Source organism: Perissodus microlepis, chromosome 7 (genome assembly GCF_051167445.1).
Source record: "Perissodus microlepis isolate ML-2025 ecotype Zambia chromosome 7, ASM5116744v1, whole genome shotgun sequence".
In the NCBI taxonomy this organism is placed as follows: domain Eukaryota; kingdom Metazoa; phylum Chordata; class Actinopteri; order Cichliformes; family Cichlidae; genus Perissodus; species Perissodus microlepis.
Window position 1 is genome coordinate 32,612,810 of NC_140467.1, and position 25,609 is coordinate 32,638,418.

Here is a 25,609-nt window from a genome sequence, read left to right on the forward strand (position 1 = left end):
CATGAAAATACTGTTAAAAAGTCCTACGTTTTTGTGTATTTATTATGCAAAAACATTTATTCATACATGTGTAATGACAAAGTTGAATCCTAATTTTCTAAAGTTTCATTGTGAAATGCATGCTCAATTGGGTTAAGATCAGGTGACTGAGGTGGCCATTTAACAATGTTGTTCTGCTAGACGATCTGTCCAAAGAATGTTTTTCCAGAACTATGATGGCTGTCTTAGAAAAAAAATTTCTTCTTTTAGCAAAGTCCAATCAACCCTTTCTATTCTTGAGACTTATGAATAGCTTGCACCTTGCAGTGAACCCTCTGTATTTACTTTCATGCAGTCTTGTCTTTATGGTAGATTTGGAAATCGATGCCCTGACCTCTTCAGGTATGGATATTGTTAACTTGGCTTGTTGTTGTGAAGGAGTTTCTCATCACCACGGAACTTATTCTGGGACCATTTCTCCAGTACTTTCTTTCTCAGGATGCACAAAACTTTTCCCTTTTATAATATTTTGGCAACTTATCAGATGGGTTGGGTTTTTTGGCAGCTTTTTATCATTTTATCCAAAACAAATCTCAAGCCACCTTCACCCCATTCATTTAAACAGGTTGCAGTATCTTATTGCCGTTTAATGGTACCAAAGTTGCCTTGAAGACGGCAACTGACAGCAAGTTGACGCAGACCATTTTTCCACCCAGTCTCCAAACATCATTTTCCCTAGTGATTAAGGATAAGTGAGTGTATGTGCTGTCTGTGCCTTATATGTTTTTGTCTCACTTTTCCTCTGCTTTCATGTTGAGCTATATCAAGCAAGGTGTATATGTGTGTGTGTGTGTGTGTGGGAGAGAGAGAGAGAGAGAGAATGTCCCAGAGGAACCCACCGGAGGGATTAATAAAGTTTCATCTATATAGGTTGATATACAGACAGAGAGAGAGAGAGAGAGAGAGAGAGAGAGAGAGAGAGAGAGAGAGAGAGAGAGAGAGAGAGAGAGAGAGAGAGAGAGAGAAGAGAGAGAGAGAGAAAGAGAGAGAGAGAGACAGAGAGAGAGAGAGAGAGAGAGAGAGAGAGAGAGAGAGAGAGAGAGAGAGAGAGAGAGAGAGAGAGAGAGAGAGAGAGAGAGAGAGAGAGAGAGAGAGAGAGAGAGAGAGAGAGAGAATGTCCCAGAGGAACCCACCGGAGGGATTAATAAAGTTTCATCTATATAGGTTGTATACCTATAATCCTCACTCCAAGTAGGTAAATACCTTCACAAACAGCCACAAAAGCAGGACTATGAGCAGTGTAGCTTTAATAGTATTTATTAAAGTTTGTTTTCAAGTCATGTCTGTAGTTTTCTCATGCCAGTCACTGTAGTCTTAAAGAAGTCGAGTCACCTTCTTCTCAAGCTCTCAAGATAATAAAACCGGAATAGAAAACTAAGTATCTTTTTTTGTAATTTATGTGATGATGATGATTATGATGGGTGGTATCAAGTATCAGGCCCAGGTCCAGAATTAGCACAGGAAAGACTCCTATCCAACCCATGGGATGTCTTTAGAAAATGTGAAAGAACATAAAATTTACTTACTTTATGGACCATCTGGAGAAGCTAGATGTGCTACCAGGATTTTTTCCTGTAATTTGACACATTTCTTACAATTTAAGCTCCTGCACAGACATGCTGAAAGATTTTCCATTTACTATAGCAACATTTCCTCATGATGTGGAAAAATTAAGATTTACTTCTAAAACTGCATTTATATCAAGATATCTCAGGGATTAAATTTGTACTTAAACTTAGCTTCCCTTAGAGAAAGACGACCTTCAATGCTCCAGCCCACAAGATCAATCTGAGTCTGAGCCAGGAGTCTAGCATGCCTACCTTACAGTATGCAGACAGTTATGTCAACCTCTCAGTCTCTAATATTACTCCAAAGCTTCTTGATGCAGGTCACTTTGACAAATTTGATCAGACTAATTTTTTGTACATTTCACGTTAGTTACCTAGTGATCCTTATGTATGGACAGTCCAAATTTTTCTTATTATGCTGGCTTAATGTTAACAGGCAAGTCTTGTTTGGGGGCTTATTAACCCCAATCCAGACTTTAAGGTAAAGTATGAAAGACAAGAACAAAATGACGAGCCGTGACCTCCTTACCGTTTAGTGGTGAACATAATTTATTTACAATCGTACAATTTATTCTGTATTATTAGAAGATTAAGCACACGACAGTGTATAAATAAAGAGGTTTGTACAAACTTGCATGACTGAAAAGGGGTCAAAACCAAAATGATTAAGCAGCCGGACCAAAAATCAACTGAAATGGTAAATTATTGATAACTAACTTCACTAAATCACTACCTCATTCAACACTCCCAACACTGTCAATTCAACTCACATTAAAAACCTGAAGAAAACATTCAATAGTGAAGTAAGATGATTATTGAAGGAGCTAAACCCTCCCAAATGTTTTAGCGTATGACACACTAACCAGACATCCAAAGAAAAAAAAAATATATAAAAAAACAAATCAATGGGAGAGAAAACTGTCCAACTACCTTAGGTTTCTGGGAAAGAATATGAGCCAGAGAGAAACAAAGTCCAAGAAGATAAAAACTTACCAAACTCTGGCAAGACGGGAGGGTTAAACACTGACTTCACAGAGCGACGGCTGCAAACGGAAAAGCAAGATATCCATTTTGCTACTCAAGCCAGCAGAGAGCAAGCACAGCTGAGAAGTCCCAGAGTCCAAGGCCATCACAGCCCCATTCCACGCAAAGTTCAAGCGATTTCAGGAGGATCACAAAAAACCGGCAAGGAAGGTTTTTTTTTTTTTTTCCTCCCCCCTTCCCTCTAAAGGGTAATCACATTTTTCTCCAACATCAGCCGGTTACTGTGACACAAAACCACCTCACTTCAATCCCAACATTTCTTTAGTTCAATAAAACCCTGTTAAAGTGTTTAACTCACACACAAACAAGAAGCTGAAAACGTGAACATCCATGCACAGGGGGCCCCAAAACACCCTGATGTGTAACAAAAGAGAAAAAAAACAAACAAGTCCTTTGGGAGGAAAAGTCGGGCTAGAGTCCATTGTCTGAAAGGCGATCACTTCCAGGCTTCAAAGTCAAACTCCCAGTTTTCATATTCTCTGGATCTTTTCAGCAACTACAACGGGGTTCTCCTTACGGATCTTTGCGGCAGCTTCAGCTTTATAGTCGTATGGACAGTTGTGCTTATCGGAGTAACGGTGAATTCCGCAAAACAGATTTCCACAGCGACAGTCAAAACCTGAAACAGCAGAAAAGGAAAGGAAAAGGTCTTAGAGGATGAGGCAGGGGGGGAAAAAATGATACCAGAACACACCACTGTCTTTCACAGTTTTTTGATTTTACACTTCTTTTTTTTTTTTCCCCTAAACCCGGACTTTTCCATACAAAACACAAATCTTAAAGTCAACCTGTTCTGCTCATTTCCATCTCCATGTTTTTATTCTTGGACTCAACTTCAGTTGTTTTACATGGCTTGCGGTTCAAAAATAATCCTGATTAGTTAAGCCTGAGATGCTTGATTTGGATTTTCTTTGTTGCAGCCTCCTATTTCTTCATTGTCTTCATCAACTGGTATCTTGGTACATCTGGTGACCAAGTTCCCTCTAAGCTGCGCGCGTGCGCACAAAAAAAAAAAAAAAAAAAAAAAAAAATCCAACCTGAATTGAAATTAAAATAAATGTGTAACAATTCATTCTGTGCCGTTTTGCAGTGTGAGTCAGTAAGTGACAGGTGACTGGCTGCTCCAGCCAATAATGCGATTCACATTCGTATATACGCAGCTAAATAAAGTCGTTGACAGGTTATGACAGCGTCCTTATGTGCCGCCACCAGTGTTTTAGCTAGGAAAGCGGTGTGGCCAATGTGGAGTGAATACACGCTAATGACAACGTGTACAACCACTGGAGATGTGAGCAGGACAGACGGAAAAATTGACGGAAAAAGTGTGGACTTCAAACTAGGGCTGTGCGATATGACCAAAATCTCATATCCCGATATAAGACATCTATCGTGCCGATAACGATATAAATCACAAAAATTTCACATTTTCTGTAAATTCTGTGAATCTCGGGCAGCTCGTCTTGTGTGAAGTGTTTTCAGCTGGGCGTGGTGTGCCTGGAGTCCAGTGTTTTAACCGATGCATGAAATGATTTTAGACATAAGTTGTAAAGGCCGCCGTTTTCTTTGTGAGCATTTATTACACAGCGTGTGAGCGATCACTTTCTAACACAACACCTGGAGCTAAGTGGGCAAAACAATGGCATGAGTGCTGCTGTTTGACTGAGGAAGAATATAGTAGTCGTGGTAAACCAATCACATGACCACTTCAAGATGACAAAGCAACAAGGTGATATAGTTTTTAAATTGTGTTGATAGGCCACGTAAAACCAGAGTCATGATAAATATATACGCGTGTTTTTTCCTCAATAGTTTTGTAACGTTTACTGTCAGGACAGCGCTAGCAAGCACTCTCTGCTTATGACGAAGAAAAAAAACAAAAAAAACCCAAAACAAAACCCTGCCCTTTCGTGTTGGTGGAAAAATGCACCATATTGACCATTCAAAAAAAAAAATGATATGGCAACATGACATTTGGTTGTTTAGGAAGAGGGGGAAGACTGTGCACCCGCCAGAGAGAGAGAGCGAGAGATAAAAACAGTAACTAATAGTTACTTTTGAAGTAATTAATTACTTTTAGAATCTTGTAACTCAGTTGCTAACTCAGTAACTAGTAACTATAATTACTTTTTCAAAGTAACTTACCCAACACTGTAAACGAGTGACCACTGTATACAAATACTGAGAAATATACAATTTGAATCCCTTTCTCTCTTTTGCTCTGAGGCGCAGGGGAAAATATATCGACAAGATGATGAACATCATCTACAGATATATTTGGTAAATGCCCAAGACATCTTGAGAAATGCAAATCACCACTTGATTAATCCATTTGGTTGACTTGTTTTGGAAAACCGACAGTAAACAAGGAGCAAATATCACACCGGAAACAAAGTGCTATACAGGAGTTTCTCCACCGGAAGTAGAATATGCTAAGGTGCACATAGTCATGGTGTGACCACAGTGCACGTCTGCCGTTGCTCACAATGGTCCAAGGGTCCGCGCAGGGAGTTTGTGTTTGCTCAGACACATGAGAAATTAGAGGGAAAATTGCTAGTGACTTTAAAAATCCATCCATCTCTTTGTGAGACATCTTACCTGTAAGGCCAACCTTTTTACGACACATGAAGCACCGATTCTTCTTGGGTTTGGGGGGCTCGGGGGATTTGGAGTCTTCACTGCCAGCAGTGGAGGGATGCGAGGCTGAGACGGCTGGCTGACTCACAACTGGAAAAAGAAGGAAAAAGATTACTTAAACTAGAGCTAGGCCTTCGTATAAAGGTTTGTAAACTGGGTGGTGAAAATACAAATATTCCATTAAAAAAAGAAAAGCAAAAAAAAAAAAAAAGCACATTTTCTTTCATTTCTACCTTAAATAACCTCATACTAATGACACGTTTCTCATTTCATGGTAAAAATAAGGGCAAAAGCAGAACATAAATCTGTTAGTCACACTTTTCCACCCTCAGGACTGAACATGTGCACTCAGTAAAGTGGTTGTCTGTCTATGTGTTAGCCCTTTGACAGGGTGGCGACCTCTTCAGGGTCCCTGCCTCTCGCCTTATGACAGCTGGGATAGACTCTAGGCTCCAGCCACCCCCGATTCAAGAGAATGGATGGACGGAGAAAACAGATCCATTTTTAGTGCCCACCTGGCTCTATGAGCTCCACTTTACTGCCTGACGCTCCTTTCTCTTCAGAGGAGAGACTCATCTCAGTCATCTGTTGTGTTACAGAAATGGCAGGTGAAATCCCACTGCAAAGGATAAAAAAAGGAAAAAAATAAATAAACAGACCTATTGTGCTCTTACTTTCTGTCATGTTTATATTGGTGCTCATGCTATGTACGAGTAATCCCTGCACTAAACGCAGAAGTTTTTTTCTTCTTTTGAATCTCTATGATGTCACTTTAAATGAATATCCCCAGATATGATCTTTTTTCAGGCAGAGAAATAGCCAATCACAGATAAGTCTGCTTAAAAGGAGAGGATCTAAAACTGCTCGTTTCAGACAGTGGGTGTATTTGTGAATTCGAATTGTGAATCAGCTGCTCTACAGTAATCAAAAAATACATATATGGAAATAAGCAGAACAGGTCCGCTTTAATATTCCTATGTTCCATATATCAAACGTGTTGTGTGTACACACAACACATTTGAGATGCTACAAAAGGATCCATTGTTTTAGGGACAAAGTTTCTGCAGGTTTCCACAACTTAAATTTCCAAAGACCATTTTAAAAGCATTGTAAGTGGAATTTAAGCTGCAAATACAAGCAGCTGAAACAAGTTGCTGGGTTCAGTCTAAGAAACAGAAAATCGAAGCAAATTGGAGCAGAGCTGCTGCTTCTACGTGATTTCCTTTGGAGGTTTTCAGGGCATGCCCAAGCAGAAGACACTGAGGCAGACCCTCAACCCTCTGAGATGATTATACTTCTCATCTCGGGATCCCCCAGGAGAAATGGGGCTAAGGAGAAGGACAACTATATGGTAAATGGCCTGTATTTGTATAGCGCTTTTCTAGTCCTTAAGGACCCCAAAGCGCTTTACACAACCTGTCATCCACCCATTCACGCACACATTCACACACTTTCACACACTGGTGATGGCAAGCTACATTGTAGCCACAGCCACCCTGGGGCGCACTGACAGAGGCGAGGCTGCCGGACACTGGCGCCACCGGGCCCTCTGACCACCACCAGTAGGCAACGGGTGAAGTGTCTTGCCCAAGGACACAACGACCGAGACTGTCGTTGTGTCCGGGGCTCGAACCGGCAACCTTCCGATTACAAGGCGAACTCCCAACTCTTGAGCCACGATCGCCCCAACTGGGAATACCCTGCTTAGCCTACTGCCACTCCAAGGTTAGATAAGCAGAAGACCATGAATGGATGAAACTACACATAGACCTCAATGGTCACAAAATTATTGTACAGCTGTAAGAGACTACTGATTAGCTTGAAGGAAATCCCAGTTTTTACCTCTATATAAACCAAATCTTGATGGTTGCTGATGTTTTACATTCCTGCCATAGATGCCACTTCCTGTCACTGTTTGACAGGCACCCTGCTGGGTCCACTCACCTGAGTGCCTCTGTGGCAGCAGCAGCATCAGAGGCAGCGGCGGCCTCAGCTGCCACCTCTGCAGCAGCAACCGCAGCAGCCGCAGCATTATTCAGGGTGGCCTCTAACCTCTGGATTGCAGAAGCCTCAGCTGTAGAGCTGCTGCCTGAGGAGAAATAAATCACAGCATGCCACAGTGAGACACCGGGGATGAAGGCAGAGCAGCTGCACACAGACAAGGAGAAGAAAATAAAACCTGAGGTCTTACCCACTCCACTCAAAGAACCAACTCCTCCATTGTTCTGTCGTGACAGGTGCTCCTTGTGGCACACAGAGCACATGCCGTTAGTCCTGGGGTTGCCATAAAAACCACAGCCAGTGGCACAGAGCATAGGAACTGGGCTTTGATTGGTCTCCTGGGCCATAGCGGTATTTCTGCCACCTGATGAGCTGACCTGGAGACAGACATACAAAAATAAAAGGCATTGTTACCGCAGCAGAATCACATAGCACAAAGACACTACTGAAGAGGAAAGAAATGATCGAGTCCTGAACCTAAAGCAGTTATATTCACATCTGTACCTGATGTGTAGCCTTTTTATTAAATCACTGACTCAGTTGGAAGCTGTTCCAAATCAGCTGTCACGAAACCCATTATCACCATCAGCCTCACGTTTACATCTCATTATCTGTAATGAACGCAATTATTCGTTATTCTTTTGAGGACATAAATTTTAAAGAGCAGCTAATCACTGAAAACCTCTCTCCAGCCAATAATTGAGGTTGTTGCTTTACTTTGTGCGAGTTTCACTTCAGTTTAGTATTCTCCCTGAAAAGTTAGCTAGTCGTGTGATTTATAAGGCTGCATAATATCTGGATGTTTGCTCACTGGATCCTCTGATATTTGCATTATTTTAATGTGAAATAAATTCTTAGCTTGTCCAGCTGATGTTTTACTTTATTAAGACACTTATTACATGGTGTTCTATTGTCATTTATTTTGGATTTTTATTTATTAGGTTCCTTCATCTTATTTTTCTACTCGTCCAAGTTAGTAACTAATTTGTGTATTTGACATTTTGAAATAAATTTTGAGTCATTTTACTTTTTAGCTATTCTGTTATAGGTCATGTGTGCTGCAACAGGAATTTCAACTTACCTATATAGAATCTGAAAAATAAAAACTACAAAACAAAATAATATGTGAAACTAAATATTAGTTTGTTCCAAAGTGGGTTCAAACAGGAAAGGGAGCGGCAGCAGAGTTCACAAGGAAGGAAGCTCAAACGAACATCAATCAAAAAAAATAAAATAAAATAAAAGTACAAACTGTGACTGCAGTGGAATTTTTATTGTTTTTAATCTCCTAGTTTCACGTCACTGCAAAAGAAGAGGTCTTTCTCTATTGTGACTTTACTCCACTTAAAAAGGGCTTAGACAAAGGACTAAAGACCACCACAAACATATGAAAAAAAAAAGACAAGCCCACATTTTTTGACGCTTCCCCAGTGACAGTACACAACTACAACATGTAGATTTTTCCCTAAGCACCTACGCATCATTACCTCTGGCACTTCAGCCACTTTTCATACCCAAAAATAAAAATGAATAAAAACCCATGGGAGATATCCTACTGCTTCACAAGGACAGCTTTCTCTGTCTTTGCTATGTTTAAGTGTGAGCGAGAAGCAAGGCTTCAGAGTGGCAGTGAGAAGGACTACTGAGACCTTCTGTTGCTTTTAGTTTTCCTCTGACTGACCATTGTAGCTTAAATCACAGCATAACCATTAACTAATATGGACGGTGATTATTAACTTTAGATTACATCAAACCCCAAAGACAATGTATAATGACAAATAGTGATATAAACCCCAACTATGAATATTTTTTGTACTAAAACCCCTTGACATACTAGTGAAATTTACTCATGAAATCTTCACTCAGATTTTAATCTAATAAAATAATGCCCATTAAAACTTGACTTACTTCCCTTTCACTGGAGCTTCAGGGGACACCTCACTATTTTCTAATAAAACTGCTGAGGTGTAATCACATGACCTGAGCCTCAAGTGCCACGAACCAGATAACAGTGTTGAGGCACACTGTCAACAGTCTTGGTTAGAGGTGTTATTTATTTAGTGTGTAAACCAAACAGCATTCTTGACCTTTGCTTGAAAAGAGTGCAGAAGGACAAAAAACAACAACAACAACTTTAATCAGTGCTCAGACTACACAATGATTTCTGTTTCAATGGTCGCTCTGTCAGAAAAATCACATCTTCCTGACAAATGAATCATGTCTGTGGCAATAAATGGTATTTGTGTGTGCCCACACAAACATGTAGTTGAAAAAATTTATGCAGGACACCAATGTCTTCTACAGATGGTTGAGGTCATGCAGGTACGGTAAGAATTTGCCAAAAGTTGCCAACATCAGCAGCATTGCATCCTTACAGGTTAAATGTGCAGCTATGATTTGATACATTGGTCATTATCAAAGTTTTCTTGACCAACTGGCTCGTGACAAAGCATTTCCAAATTATTCAGTAAAATGAATCAATTTAAAATAAAAATATAAGCATAACTAAATCAGAAACCTTAAACAATTCAAAGACATGAATAAAGCCAAATGAAACCCAAGTGAATTTTAAAAAACGCTAAATAAAACACAAAAAAAAAGAGAACACGCAATAAAAATGATTAGGTAACTTCTTCTTACCCAAAACTGAAAGCAGCTTGCTTCAAAATTAATCAGAAGAGATCGCAGTTAAAAATTGATGAAAGGGCAGGGAAAAGAAAGTGCCAAGTAAAACACAATGAAATGCTAAATCAAATAAAAATGCTTTATAAGATGCTGAAAAATACTTTTAAATAATAAAGCTCACATAATTTTAAATGAAAGTAACTATGGGTTTACTAAACTAAAGTCAAATATAAAGCTACACCTTAAACTCTAGATACCACATTATTAAATAATACTTTTTAAGGGAATAGCCAAATAAAAGAATGAAATGCTAAACTACAGAGAATTCAAGTAAAAAAATCTAAATTCACAAAATACTAAAATGCTCATTAAAAAAAATAATAAAAAAATACAGACTGTATAATAACAATGCAAATTCTCTTCCTCAAAGCTGAGAACAGCTTCCTGCCAGGCAAGTTTAGTCTAGTAAACAGCTGCAGCAGCCTTGTGATGACAAAGATTTTTATAGGAAGTTGTGAAGATCTTGCTTCAGGGGAAATCAACTGTCTACAGTTACAGTTTATACACAGTGGAAGCAAAAGGGGAAGAATTCCCATCACTAAGTTCATATCCTGGTGAGTTACACTAGTCTTTCTCCTCTTCCCCAAAACTGTGGATAGTTACCGACCATTGCAATGTGCAGCTTCACGTGTGTTCATTGCAGTGTGACTGCAGACTGCGGAGCTCCGCTTCCAGCCAGGCTCACATGGACATGTGCATGAGGGCTTTCCACTGTCACAGGAGTGCAATGTGACACACACACACACACACACTCACGAGTTACCTCAATACACCGAGGCTGTGAACACATCTATTTATAGACAACCTCAGGAGTGCTGCAACCAGAGCTGGAACCCTGGCTAAAATTTGTATCCACGTCAGAGACAAGGTTTCTCCTTAAACATAAGAACAGCCCACACACACTTTGCTGGAACATGCAGGTGGAGGAATTTAAACAAAGGGGTAACCATAAAAATTCATAACACCTGTGGATAACACAAAGAGCAGCTGGAGCACGTTTATCACCCAGACAAAAGGCGAGTCACTCCTCAGCCATACTTCTGCCTTAATCCCAGAGCTAAACACGCATTTATATATCCCCAAAGGGCTCAGTCAAGTGAGGAAATATCCTTCATCTTCAACTACTTCACAGCACACAAACAGGGCCACACAACCGTTTTACTTCTACAAATCCACTGAGTCATGCTAGCAAGCTAATGCACGCTGTTTGCGTTTTAACCCCCCTTTTAAAACCAAACATTTAACAAATAATTATTCCTCATGGTGTTTGGTAACACTGTGGGTATTTTTTCAAGGTAAAGCTGTGATTTAAAGGGTTACTTAGAAATACTAGACAGCATGCTCCTTGCTAAGTATGACTCTTCTGATCTCCCCGTTAGCATGCTAAAGGCTACCTGCAGCTAGCAAGCTTAGCGTGACTAGTTTGCTTTGTTCGCTCTTTTGTTGTTTGTTTAGAGTCACCACAAATTTTATAAACAGAAGTCTCTACGACTCTTAAATAAGAGAAACAAGGGGACAAAATACACACTAAAAATAAGTGTTAAAACATCACTGCTAATTAGACACAACCTAGGGAAATTCAGATGCTACTGCGAGCTGCGGATAGATTTAAGTTGAAAAAAGGAGATTTTTAGAAAGGAGAAAGATCGGTTTTTAAATAGCTGTAAGGTTAATGCCAGGTTTAGCAGCTATATAGCCTCTTAAACCTATTTAACGTGTAGTCTTACCCTTGGAAAACTTTTTAAGGACACGTGTTAAGCAGCCAGACAGTCACTCTTTAATCCTCACTAATTAAGTAAGCCAATTTTACACCAACGTCGACGTTACTCGTTTTGGAAAATGTGCTTTTTAAACTGATTGTAGCTACAATTAGTCCTAGACTGAGACACTTCCCGAAACAACTACTAAGTAACTAACTAACCAGCAGAATGCGGTTTAACTACTCGGTGTTATCTTACCTTTTCGTGCCAGAGAAACGCTGTTTTGTCGGCTAACAAAAACACCTGGATTTCTCTTGGAGCTGACTAACTAGGGCCGTCTAGGTTTAGTCGTCGCGTGTGCCCGTTTCTTTTCGGTCCTCTCTCCGTCTGGGAGTGATGTTAGTTGCTCCCGCTGACGTCCTCAGTCTAGGAGAGGTAGTGGCATCTGTTTAGTTTTACGTGTTACGTTTGCGTCCTCTCTGCCTTCCGGTACACGTCATGGAAATTGTGATCCTCTGATTGGAGGGCATGGTTGTTGGCGAAGAGCCACTAAAGATTTCAGGACAGCAGTCCTGGTTTCTACAAACATACCTTTACCCCACATAAACAAACATCTATGTAGAAAAACAGATTTCAAAACATCAACACGGCACTAAAAGTAATGAGATCAGACAAAAACAAAACAGTACAAAACATGGCACATCTACATTGAGTTCCACAGGTGATGCTGTAGTGTTTCCAAGGGAGAAGACTGGTCTTGACCAACATTAAAAAGACCACTTTGGACTCTTCCTAACATACATACAGACAGATCCGGTACACTGATGACACCCTCACACACCGAGGAACATGTAGCAGTTTTTGTCAGAAGTTTAAATACACAAATTATGAACATGAATGTCAAGGTAATTTTGTGCTTTTAATGACTTATTTGAACTTTTTTAATTTTACAATGTAACTTTTTTTGTTTAAAAATTAATAACTGGGTTCACAAGTTTGAATTTATTTTAGATTTAAATTCACGCAAGATCACCACACTACACTAGCAAGGGAGGGCCTTACTAACAGCAGAGATCAACAACCCAGCAATGAACCTTAGCCACCACCTTAAGTACTGGCCTGCTGATGAAATCCTTTGGAACAGGTTGCTGCTTGCTGCACGTTCGTTCAACCAGAGGCGGTAACCACTGTCCCTCCCATGAACACAGACGCAACCTACCATAACATTCATGACCATAATGAGTACATGTGAACTTCTGACCACAGCTGCATGTAAGAATATTGTTCATTGGCAACAGCTCAGAATTCAACACTAATTGCAGTAATCTCTGGGAAGTCACTTTCTGTGAGTGCTGAAATTCCAGTCAAACACTCAGGAAAACCACACGAGCATGATAACCAATCAGGGGTGCATGCTGAGGCCTCTCGTTTACACCGTCTTCACATATGACGGTGTGGTCTCCTTATAAAGTTTGCATATGACACTACAGTCATTGGGTTGTTTGCTGATGGAGAGGCGGTGACATAGAAGTGTCAGGCCTGGCAGTGTGGTTTCAGGAAACAATCATTCTCTAAATGTAGATAAGACCAAAGAAAAGATTACACCACTGAGGCAGAGATGGGGAGTAAAAACCTTTAAATTTCTCTCTTACTTGATCTCACAACACTCAGCAGCTTCTGAAAAATTCTTAGAAGGCTGATGGAAATTTGGCATGTCACCCAGAAACGTTTACACAGTTGTAGAGCTAAGAGCGTCATCGCTGCCTCAGTTACAGTGTGGCGTGGAGGCTGCATTGTTTAGGACAGGAAGGCTCTCCAGCGTGTGACAAAAACTACACAGTACGTCACTGGAGCAGCCTTCCCATCACTACCACTCTTTCTTGAGTAGAGTGCAAAGTACATATAAGGTTACTGGACTTTTGGTGAGGTCCCATTGTGATTCCAGCTGCTCAAGAGCCCTGGGTCTTCATTGTATTTTTTCATAATGGGTCTAATGTTTTCAACTGGCACCTTGCCTCAAATGACCTCAGCAGCTCACAGGACAGCATAGGGGGACAATGTTTTACAGAGTTTCACACCTTGGCACCAGTGATGGTAATAGTCCATCCCTTTTTTCACACTAGGGAAACTCACATGACTGATATCGCCTCAACAACCCGAAGGACGACCTCCAAGAGAACAAAAACCATCCTGGATCAAACCACTGGGATTCTATGTCACTTGTTTTAGAACTGAAGAAGCCTCTTGGATGACCAATAAGAAGCCCAGTTGCCTTCTTTTCAAGCACTTGAGACTACCATGATATGGATGACTTGTACCCTTCTTTCAAGATAGGGCTTTAACCTGAATTTGTGGATGACACAGTGAACTGTGTTTACAGACACTGATTTCTGGAAGTGTTCATGAGTTCCTGCAATGATTCCCATGGCAGAATCATGCCTATTTTTTATGTGGTGCTGCTTGAGGGCCCAAAGATCACATCTATTCAATATTGATTCACAGCCTTGTCCAGTGCCACAGACATGAGTCTGTAGAGTCTCTGAGCTTTTTCATCATATTATAGTATGCACTGTAACTTAAGTCTGAAAGTGCTCCACAATTTGTAAATGCAGTTTGCTGCACATTAGTGAACCTGTGCCCATCTTTACTTCTTTGAAATTATACTTCTCTAAAATGCTCTTTTCATACCCCGTCATGTTACTAACCTGTTGACAACTAACTTTATTAACATAAAATCTTTCCATAGCTGTTTTTCCAGCCTTTTGGTGTCCCATTTTTTTTTTTTTTGAGACGTGTTCCTCCAATCAAATTCAAAAGAACTTTATTTTTTGGTAAAATTGTACGTTTATGTTTCCTGTGTTCTGGTGTTATTATAATATGGATATCTATGATGCGCATCTTATTGCATTCTGTTTTTATTTACATTTTGCACATTTATTTATTTTGATATTTTGTAATTTGGGTTGTAGAATGCATTTACTTATTGCCAAGGAGACAGAGTCAACTTTACATTTATGTATCCAAGCAAAAAAGTAGAGTGTATCTACTTTTTGCTAAGTGGATATGTTTTACTTGGTGAACAAAGGCATTTAAAGATACATGGAGATCTAAAGAGATAACTACTGTAGCTTATTTAATGGATGACAAAAGTAAAGTGTTATATCGTGAGTTATGTGAGAAATTCCTTTTGAAATGTAGACTTTTAGAAGCTATAAAAGAAAAATAAAAGCAAAAACAGCCTTTATCGTTCAAGAAGGCATTTTTACTCTTAGGTGTCTCATGTACTAAGGCAGCTCTGTATAGCAGAAATGGACTTTTATTACATTAAATGAAATAACAGAGCTTAAAAAATATAATGTTAAAGAAAGTCTATCATACTCAAAATGAAAATAATTGTGTTCTGAACGAATTTGAGGCAATAGAAGTTAAAGTATAACGATAAAATACACTTTAAGATTTGATTCCTCTCCCTCCTAAAGTGACTTCTTATTAATTTATTTACTTACTTGAAATGCAGCGTTAGAGAAAAAGCGTATAAAAACAAGCAGGACGTAACAGGAAAAGGAAATGAACATCAAGAAAACAAATCACGTGACCATAAGTTGTCCGGGGAACGCATTTCAAACAGGTGCGTTCGACCAATCAGACGCCCAGAACAGTCTTAGGTCAGCGAATCAGCTTCCAGCGAGCGAGGATTTAAACCTCGCTCGCTGTTTCTTGAATATATGCCATACCGTTCTCCATTACGACTAGTCCCCTGTTTGTTGAAGCATCGCTTGTTTCGAAATGGCTCTCAGAGTGACCCGGGTAAGACTTTCTCATCTCTATTTGTTACTTTTTTTTAATCGTTGACTCTGGGGAAGCACTTAGAAGCTTTTTGTTTGACTTCTTCGCTTAAACCCCCCCCCCAAAACGTAGCTATAGCCTTCGTTTCTTGCTTTGGGATTTCTTATCATGGAGCAGGTCGAGAGTAAGGGTTTCCGCTTAAGCCTCTTTAACTAAAAGATAAAAGCGTGCAAACTATTATAATCATTGTGATTTAACATTATTATTTTTCTTTCCTGCAGAATCGTTTGGCTTCCACCAAGGTCGACCTCGGTGGCAAGGCCTGTTCTCTGTCTGGGCCCACACAGAAGCCCCGAGCAGCCCTGGGGGAAATTGGAAACATCGCAGTTAACAAAGACACACAGAAAAAGGTAAACATTTCATCCCGTATTAAATGCTTTTCTGTTAAATCTATGGAAAACAGAATTATGCAGTGAAATCATATGGGCACAGTGGCTTCCAGCTCTGATCTCAAAACGGTTAAAATGGCCCGAGTGGGGCCACACTTGCAACAACTGGCAAAAAATACTGAATTGAGTCAAAGCGTTGGACAAGGTAAAACTGGTTTACAAGTTTGTTTAAAAATTATAACGTCCTGTTAGGGTGTGAAGGTATTCTTTTAAGCTGTGTGGGGTTTTGTTTTTTTTTGTTGTCCCCCCCCCCCACCTCCCTGGCACACTGTGCCTTGACTACACATGGAACCAGTTATTAGTCAGCATTTAGCCTCTTGCTCTAAAAGAAGCCTACACATTTTCCTGCTTTAGATTCTCTAGAAAAAAAAATGCCTTATCTCAAACAGAACAGGAAAACCCCTAAGAGTACAATGTGCTCAGATTGACTAAAACTGACTTAACTTGGTGATGTAGGTTTAAGTGCTGTTTAGACTAAAATTCAGTGTCTAGGTTGTCAAGTTTTTATTTTAACCTTAGGGAGCACTTGAGGTGGCTACAGGACTGCTGCTTAAATGGGGGGTATTGATAACAAGAGAACTCACACTTGAGTGCCACCCTCTTTTGGGCTACATTAAAATGGCAGCATAGCATACCTGCAGGAGTGAGTTAGCATGCTTCCTGCTGTTAGTTTCAAATTAAGAATGCACAGGGGGAAATGCACTTAATTGGTTTTAATTTGTCTGGCAAGACTGAAAGCTCTAGACAGAAGAGGAGCTGGGGCTGAGATTGGTTAACACTAGATTGTCTAAATGAGGCTTAAAATCATGCTGGGAAGTGATCTCTATTTGAAAGTTAACACTAAATTGGTCCTATGTTAAGATTTTTTTTTTTTTTTTTTTTTTAAGGTGTCTTCCTAGACTATTGAGTTTTCTGGCTTTAACATGCTTTTTTTTCCCCCCCTTAGACTGTAAAGACTGAAGCCCTCAAGAAGACCAAAGTTACAACCAGAGCTGAAAAGGCTGAACAGACCAAGCAAAAAGATGTCATTCCTGTTAAACCTGAGCCAGAGGTGCAAGCCCCACCTGAGCCAGCCTCTCCCACACCAATGGAGACCTCTGGCTGTGAGCCTGCAGACCTATGCCAAGCATTTTCAGATGTCATTCTGCACACTGCTATCAGAGATGTCGATGCAGATGACTATGACAACCCCATGCTCTGCAGTGAATATGTGAAGGACATCTACAAATATCTCCGCCAGCTTGAGGCAAGCAACTTAAAATAAAGGAATTTAAAGTGGGAATATTGAGCTACTTTCCCCACAGACCACTAACCATTTCTTGTCTGCGCAGGTTGAACAGAACGTCAGACAGAACTATCTGCAGGGTCAGGAGGTGACAGGCAACATGAGAGCCATTCTCATTGACTGGCTTGTGCAAGTAAATCTGAAGTTTCGTCTGCTGCAGGAGACTATGTACATGACCGTGGGCATCATTGACCGCTTTCTTCAGGTGAGTGAATCCTGGTTCTCCTAACAAATGCTGTTAGTCCTGCACTACACCAGTCCACCTTTCATGGTTTTCATCTCACTAACGGCAACTATACCTCCCAACAGGACAATCCAGTCCCCAAGAAGCAGCTGCAGCTTGTTGGAGTGACTGCCATGTTCCTTGCTTCAAAGTATGAGGAGATGTATCCCCCAGAGATCTCAGACTTTGCCTACGTCACAGACAAGGCCTACACCACAGCCCAAATCAGAGACATGGAGATGACCATTCTGCGGGTGCTGAAGTTCCAACTGGGCCGTCCTCTCCCCCTGCAGTTCCTCAGAAGGGCCTCCAAAATTTATGAGGTTTGCAGCATATCTTGTGTCACAGGAAGTGCTGATGGGTGACAGTAAGTGTTCGTGCAGCAACTTATTCCTCGTGCATGTCTTCACAGGTAACTGCTGAGCAGCACACTCTGGCAAAGTATCTCCTGGAGCTCACAATGGTTGACTACGAGATGGTCCATTTGCCACCTTCAATGGTGGCAAGTGCTGCTTTGGCACTCACCCTCAAAATATTGGCTGCTGGAGAATGGGTAAGTGCATCTGAAGGGTCTCAAGAGTTTTGGTGTCTGTAAGAAATTAAAGTTGTGTCCTTGCTAAACATTCCTAGTGGTAAAAACTAGGTCTGAAGTATTAGTCTTTTTCCTTTTCATAAGAAAGGACCTGTGAAGCAATGTCAAGAGTGTTAATCCATAATTGAGTGCAACAAATGGCTGCCATAAAGCTGCAGTGCAATTGTTAACTTGTAGCACTTCCTGGCCAGTTTAATAATACTGGTGCAACAGAAGCTTGTCTGACCTTTGCTTACCCCAGACTTTAGAGCTGAATCTATGCAGAACATAAGTGGCTGACATGATTGCCATAATCTACACCTGTGCAGGTAATGGTTGCAATATTGCAACCATAAGTTTTATGAACTGTCATGGAATTGTTCATATTTGTAAAAGGACTCCTTGGATGAGTTTCAATATCGAAAGGCTTTGCTTTATGTGAAGGAATTGTCAAATAAGTTTGTACATCTAGATCAGTAAACTCAAACTAACCCCTATACCTGCTTCACTGAGTGAATGAGTTAAATGCAGAGGAATTTCACCACAAGGATCAAAGTATACATATAATAGTTTGACTCATGCACATTTTGCTTAGCAAATCCTGCACAGATGCCTTCAAATTGTCTTTCCAGGATGTGACGCTGCAGCACTACATGGACTACACAGCAGAGAGTTTGATTCCTGTTATGGCACACATCGCCAAGAACGTTGTCAAAGTGAATAATGGGCTGACCAAGCACATGGTAAGCTTCTCATCCTTCAAATTTAAACTGTTAAACTTGACAAGACCTAACTACACTGGTGTCTTCTGCAGGCCATCAAAGGCAAATACGCCACCTCAAAGCAGATGAGGATTGCCAACATTTCGCAGCTCAAATCATCAGTGGTTAAGGACCTGGCAAAGCAGGTCACACAGTGAGGAGATCAGTGTCCTTGGCACCATGTGCTGATTTGTACAGATGTAAATTAACTTTTTAACCTGACCAAGGATCTGCGCACCAAGGATGTCACTAGTTTAGTACTTTTTTTGGGGGGGGGGGGTTTTTAAAAGACTGGGTGTGTATTTTTACAGCCTGCCCAAAGCACGCCACAAGGTTTAAGTTTGACCTGAGCAACAAAATGGCAGTTAATTCTTCTAAGATTGACAGCTGGGCTACATGATCAGACTAGTGCAAGGCAACCATTTTTGTTTCACTTATTCACAAGTACTCTGCACTAATCTTATTAGGCCTGAAGATTTCTGACCCTACACCTTTAAGTCTAATGCACCTCTCTAAACTGCTGCTGCTGAGGTGTTTAATCTAAAACTTGTGGTGTGACTTATATGGTCAGCAGTGTGACTTTTTAAAAATTTCAGTGGATGTGTTGGTGTGAAATGTACAGCAATGCTTTTTAAATCAGTTTGGTTTTTGCATTCTTACTATCTTGTTCTTAAAGGATTTATTAAATGGTTTTGACCAGAAAGCTGCCTGCCTTGTTGTTCCTTTTGATCTCCACTAGAGGCTGCTGTGAGACTGTTCAAGCATCTTAAAGCTAAAGTGCAAGTGAGGTTGTCAAAGTGCCCACAATGAGAAATGTTGACTTTGCCCTGCTGTGCTTCAGTTTAGAGCAATGTTAATATTTGGTGAATGAGCCCAGGGCAGTACAGCTTGTATCAAAACGGCTCTTGATGTGAAGTGTCCCTTCATGATGGCTTTTGTGACTTCAGGGAAGCTTAAAGCAGAACTCTGGGACTTTCAATTCACGTTAGGTCACTTTCTGAGAGTCTTATTTTGCGTTAGGGCCTAGGGCTAACATTTCAGGGCTGTCCTTAGATTGGAGGCTAAAACAGGCACTTTGACTGGTAACAGACATCTTTTATCACCCAGAGGAGTCTTCCTTTACAGGTTATGCATATAATTTTGGAGGCAGTGCATGAGCATTGGGGCTCTAAGTTGGCTCAATCAAGTGCCTTTCCAACTAGGGGTGACCTGAAGTGCTCACCAGTTGAAGGTGCACAGTCTCTAGAAAGCCCTGCGTTTGTCTCTAACGAGGGGAAACAAAACACAAGGGCCTTCAGACTTGACTACATTCAAGGCTCTTTTCAACATGTTCTAAATGGGACGATGCACCAAGCCCAACACTGCTTTGCTTCTGAGATCCGACATCAAGCGTGCTCAGGGTGGAATGTGTTAGCCCTGCAACAGACTGGCGACCTGTCCAGGGTGTACCCTGCCTCGTCCTAAGACAGCTGAGAAAGGCACCAGTAAGCCCCGACCCTGAAAAGGATGGATGAGAGAGACTAGTCCAGAGTGTGGTGGTTGTGCTTTTGACAAAAGGCAAAATTCTAATAAATCTGGGTTCACAGCTAGCAACTCTGCATCTCAAACCATCTGCAGTCAAGAGCAGAAGTGCACAAACCTATACAGAGTTAGAATAGTGTAGCCAGGCGGAGCCAAAGGGGTAACTTCTAAGTCCTAGAGAGAACCAGCTTTAATTTAGTGATGGTTCTCTACTGGTGAATGTAAAGCACCCACGATTTTAACTAGTTTTGAACATCTGGATAAAGAACCAAGTCAGTTTATTTTGGATGTCAAAGCTAATGGACGATGAAGATGCCAGTCTTTAGCTGAAACTGAACTAGGGGCCTTTTACGTCTTATGCAAACACTGAGTTTAAACTTTAAAGTGCTTTGAAAGTGCATTCTTTTTAACGGCCAGAAGGTGGCACACAGCCTTCCAGTGACTCCAAGGCTCCCTAGCTTTTTGACCTCAGCAAACACTTAACCGATGACTCCATGGGCTCAGTCATTAATCTGCAGTCTTGCTGAGTCCAATTTGGAAATTATTCACAAGTCACTAGCTAATTTGAGTGCAGTTGCACAGTTCAGATCCACCCCTCAGTGATCACACCTGAATTCAAAGCACAAAGGTAAAGACAGCAAAAAGGTGACATCATAGTTTCCTATGATAGCGAAGTCTCTTTCGTACGTTCTGTGTGTACATGTGATCATTGTGAGCCAAAAGCTCAGACTACAGACTGTTTTCAATGCTTTTCATTTTTTTCTACTCCTTGACACAAGCTCTACTTGTGTGCTGTCCACAATTTCTGTTTGCAAGGAGTAGCCCGTCAGCAGGAAGATATGGCCTTCTTTCAGATAGATGTTGCATGAAGGGCCAGTATAAGATAGTTTATGTGAATTATTTAAGATGTAAATGGATAATATATATAGTGATTTAACGAAACATCTGCAAGCACACATGTAAAAATAGTATATAAGGCAAAAATGGAGTTCTATGTTATTTAAGTTTTTAAGTTAAATTCTTCAAGTAGTCTTCAGGAAAGGTTTTCCAGGTTTCTCGTGGGACATTTAAAGCCATGTTTGGATGTTGGCTGCCTGTCGTTAGGGTTTTCCCTCCACCTCAAAGCCTCTTAATTGTGTGGCATCACAATATATTGTTTTTTATTCAGGTTTGAGTTCATTCCTAACTCACAGCTGTATCTTTTTAATTATGTAACTTATTCATTGTTTCTGTTTTTTGTTTTTGCTTTAATTTAAATTGAGCTATTTGAGCTAATTTTGTTATATTTTACTCAGCTCTTCCATTTTATGCAAAGTAAGTTTTCTTGATTGTTTGCATGCAAGTTTTTACTTTTATTGTATCTTTTTTGACTTACTTTATAACTATGTGTTAGTTATTGTACTTTATTTTACCATTAATTGAGCTTTATTTTGTCTTCCTTGAAAATTTGTTTCATTGTATTGTATTTTGTTGAATGTGATTTAATGTGGATGGTCCTCCTTAAGAAACAGAAGAGAGCATCTCTGCATGATGTTTATTTATAAGGTTCTTCTTTGAAAATGGCCCAATTATCTCTGCTCCCCTTTTACATTTAAATATAGTAGTTACAATATCAGGTCACAGGATATTAATAACATTAGCTGTGCCTGTCATTCACACTGAGATTGGAGAAAAGTGAGTTTAAATCCTCCGCTGTCTACAAATGGAATGAATGACAAATATACTTCCTCTGATTTCATTAAAACATTATAAAATGTTATGTTTATCTATCTTTATGCTGTCTGTAAATTCGGTCTGGATTGAAATGAGAGACAGTGTTTTTTGCGCAAGTCTCTTTTGAAAAAGAGATGTGGACCTTAATGACACTATTGTACTTTAAATAACGGTAAATTACAGAACTCTTCCCTGTCCAGGAAATTGCTGTGAATCATTATTACAGACTTCCTTCCTAAGAAGCCGGAAGATCTCATGTAAGGTGTAAATTTGAAGACTCCTCACAGTAATTGCATAACATCAGGACACGTGTAGTTAAAGCTAATGGACAGGACAGAGTGGAAGCTATTATCACAGAAACCCATTCACAGCTGAAACCCTGGGGAACACCCCCTGCTTCATCAGTCCATTCATCCTCTTATCCTCAGGGAGATGTCCAAAGATCATCTGCCATCTGTATGACGTAAGGCACTCTGTACATCATCAGGATCATAAGGCCATCACTGCTACAGGCCTGCTGGATAACAGCTTGACTACATCTGTCGCAATACAGGCAGCAAGACCGGAAATCATCTGCTGCTCAAAGGGGAAAAAACATTACACATTTTGGGGAATTGGTTTTATTGTAGTTCATGTGCAGAGTTCAAAAAGTGAAATATGAAGATTAAGGTCCTTTAAGGTACAAGAAAAAAAAAACCTCAACTGATCTGAGAACCCAAGATGTACATCTGTTTCCTGACATAATGACATACAGGCTGTAATCCTGACACCTTAAGAGCACACCCCCTCCATCCATCTAGCCCTGTAGCCCCTGTTTTCCACAGAGACACATGATAATTAGTCTCAGTTATCCTGAAAAAGCCCGCCTTTTAAACCCGCAGATCAAACTGAGCATTCATGTTTTAAGACTGAGGTCACAACTGGACAGCCATATCAGTTTACGGGACAGATTCCCCCTCTGCAGGGCTTTAAGCCCTACACTTGCAGCTGCCTGGAACAGTATTTGGCATTTTTCAGCGATATTTTGCTGTGTGACATTATTACAATGGAAAGTTGAATATGATAGCTCTTGTATTCAAGGCAATTCAGCCACTGGCACACTGGAACACCATGCTTGCAAATAACCCTAAAATCCATGTTTTTTTTTTGTTTGTTTTTTTACCAAAAACTATATAAACGTGTCATCACTCTGATCTTCTCTTCTCTGGCTATCAAAATGTTTTTGGTTTAAAGGCACTTTTTGTAATTACCTACTGCACAATTTAACAAAATCTTCCACCACCAGGGGGTAGCAGTTTACCAGTTTTTTGATGTGTTTGGCTGTTTTTGTAACTTACCTTGATTTCCTGAAGAAAGCCTGCTTTTTCCAGGCCACCAGTATAAATAAGAACTACTTATGATGTACCATCCTATGGTTCAAACTGATACAACACAAAAATACGACTGCCGCTTGTTTGACACATTAGATGGTCACAAAATATCCATCTAGGTCTAGATGACTGCTAGCCCTCGAGCCGTGAAAATAGGGGACACCCTACCCTTCGCTGCAAAATACAGAGGTAGAGCAAAGGTAGGAAAACTGATTATCCCCTAGATCCCTTGGATTCTAGTAGCTCTAGTATCTCTTAAAGATATACTTTACTGATTAATCTCAGGTTTGACAGTCACAGCATTGAGACAGTGCTTTTTTTAAAGCATTGTCATGATACAATCACAGTATGGAAAACAACATGTTCTTCCAGGTGTTAAACTTTATTGTAACACCTGGAAGAACATTTGGCCCAACAGATGACTAAAACCATCAGACCTGATGTAGGTCTCTGTAGTGCGAATCCAAATGACCTGCAGATCAAAGCTGACTTAATTCGTGAAACATCTTGACTCCTGTCAGCAGGACTGACATTTGATTGATTTTGGTTATATTACTTTACAAAACCTTCTGATACTGATTTTAGATGGGAACTTCAGTAAACTGGTGATCAGATATGATAAGGATGATTGCCTCCTCTTAAAAGATGTGCTCTGGCAGTTTTGGACACTACCCACTAACTCTAATGACTTTTACTCACACTAAGTAGATTTGGTGATGTGTTTTGGTGTTTCTTTTGTTCCAGTGACAACTATTGAAAACAAGGCTGATTGATGAGCTTGATTTTTAATGGATTTGGATAATGGATCATGGAAAATTGTGTAAACCCAAAATATAATACATTTATTGTTGAGGAAAACCAGCATTCATATTACTGCACTGTGAAAGCACACCAAATTGATGGAATTAGATCTCCAGTGATATTTAATACACCTTTTTAAAGATGTTTATGCATTTGTGCAGATTTCTGTATCCTTAAAGCCCAAACGTGTCTGTCCTTTCCCATGTTTATTCAAGCTCACCCCATTAAACGAATCTGCAAGTCAGCATTGAGGTCCAGAAAGAATGTGAAGCTTGGCGGCATCAGACCGCTCAGAATTTCAGCAATACAGATTTCACCCACAAGCAGATCATCCAAGAAGAGAGTAAAAAGTTTGGAGATTGCCCCCAAACTTCCAGTCTAAACATCGCCCGAGATGGGCAGAGTTTTAACAAGTGCACCCTTCAAAGTGAGTCAGTGCTTATTCTCTCCTCTCATCCTCCAAGTCTGTGCGCCTCAGTTCAGTAATGGCAAAGTCAAACAAACAACCGGCCTGTGGCAGCACTGTTAGGGTTTCTGTGGGGTGCTAATAGGTTGGCAGCTGGTGTACTGAATGAGGTCTCTGGAACTGAAAGTGGAGTGAAGCACAAATAAACACAGGGGGCATTCATTTTCACAATTTATAGATTTTCAAATAAAAATCACGTGCTTCCTGAACTTTATCGACCTTTGGCGTTTTAAAGTCAAACCGAGGAAACAAAGGCTCCCATTGTGGCCTGAACAGCGGTGTGTATGAGCCAGGTGTGAAAAGGATTTTCTCCAGATCACTTTAAGCTCTGCTTGTACGGTCTGAATGCCGAGCAGGAAGTCACCTTATCCTCACAGTCAAAGAGCTGAATGTTTGTTGAACTGCAGACGCCTTTTCCTTCCATGGTCAATGCACTGTGATAGGCATTTGGATGGAGAGCAGAATGACATTTCATAGCTTATATTTATTTAAAAGAGAGCGAAGAAATAAACCAGATAAAGCTTTAATTCCATGGAGTATAACTAAAACATCCAGAACATGCATGAGCAAAGAAATCAAGTTGTAATAAACCAAAAAATACCCTTCACCTGGGTATTTTTGCTTTAAAAAAAGAGCCATAACCACGACTGGTCTGCTCATGGTTAGGGGAATTCATCTGTTGAGTCTTACATAACAGAAGCCTGCATTTTCCTGGTATTTCTGGTCATTTCATAAACAATAGTACATTTTATTCTGGAGAAAATTAAACCCCACTTTAAAAAAATCTGATTAAAGCTACTGCAGAAAGGCAGAACTTTATTACATGCATGTTTTGGCAAGTAATTTTGTTTTGTGGAGACAAAACAAGTTATCTTGTTTCAGCTCTCAGAGATTGTTTTTGGCCACTGAGGAGCAACCCCTGAGCCAACGCAGAACAGTGTAGTAGCAGCAAGGCGAGGACTCGATTATTTGCCTTCCCCAGTTATTTTTTT

The 25,609-nt window shown here is 40.3% G+C and overlaps 2 protein-coding genes across 3 annotated transcripts; one reads left to right on the plus strand and one right to left on the minus strand.

Annotated features, from left to right (window-relative positions):
• Positions 1-2,138: 2,138 nt before the first annotated feature.
• LOC146383451 (AN1-type zinc finger protein 5-like) lies at positions 2,139-12,135 on the minus strand. 2 transcript variants are annotated; one of them, XM_084934700.1, is made up of 6 exons: positions 11,930-12,135; positions 7,477-7,663; positions 7,230-7,374; positions 5,801-5,904; positions 5,247-5,375; positions 2,139-3,270 (listed from the first exon to the last, which is right to left on the minus strand). In XM_084934700.1, exons 2-6 carry the CDS (start codon positions 7,631-7,633, stop codon positions 3,122-3,124), a joined length of 684 nt encoding a protein of 227 aa, XP_084790826.1. In that variant the 5' UTR covers positions 7,634-7,663; positions 11,930-12,135; the 3' UTR covers positions 2,139-3,121. The 2 variants fall into 2 exon arrangements, with proteins under 2 accessions (XP_084790826.1, XP_084790827.1); XM_084934701.1 differs by lacking the exon at positions 11,930-12,135 and adding an exon at positions 7,791-9,751.
• Positions 12,136-15,350: 3,215 nt separating this feature from the next.
• On the plus strand, positions 15,351-19,216 carry ccnb1 (cyclin B1). Its single transcript, XM_084934703.1, has 8 exons — positions 15,351-15,478; positions 15,739-15,867; positions 16,853-17,152; positions 17,238-17,396; positions 17,501-17,737; positions 17,827-17,967; positions 18,618-18,728; positions 18,800-19,216. Exons 1-8 carry the CDS (start codon positions 15,458-15,460, stop codon positions 18,902-18,904), a joined length of 1,203 nt encoding a protein of 400 aa, XP_084790829.1. The 5' UTR covers positions 15,351-15,457; the 3' UTR covers positions 18,905-19,216.
• The last annotated feature ends 6,393 nt before the right edge of the window (positions 19,217-25,609 follow it).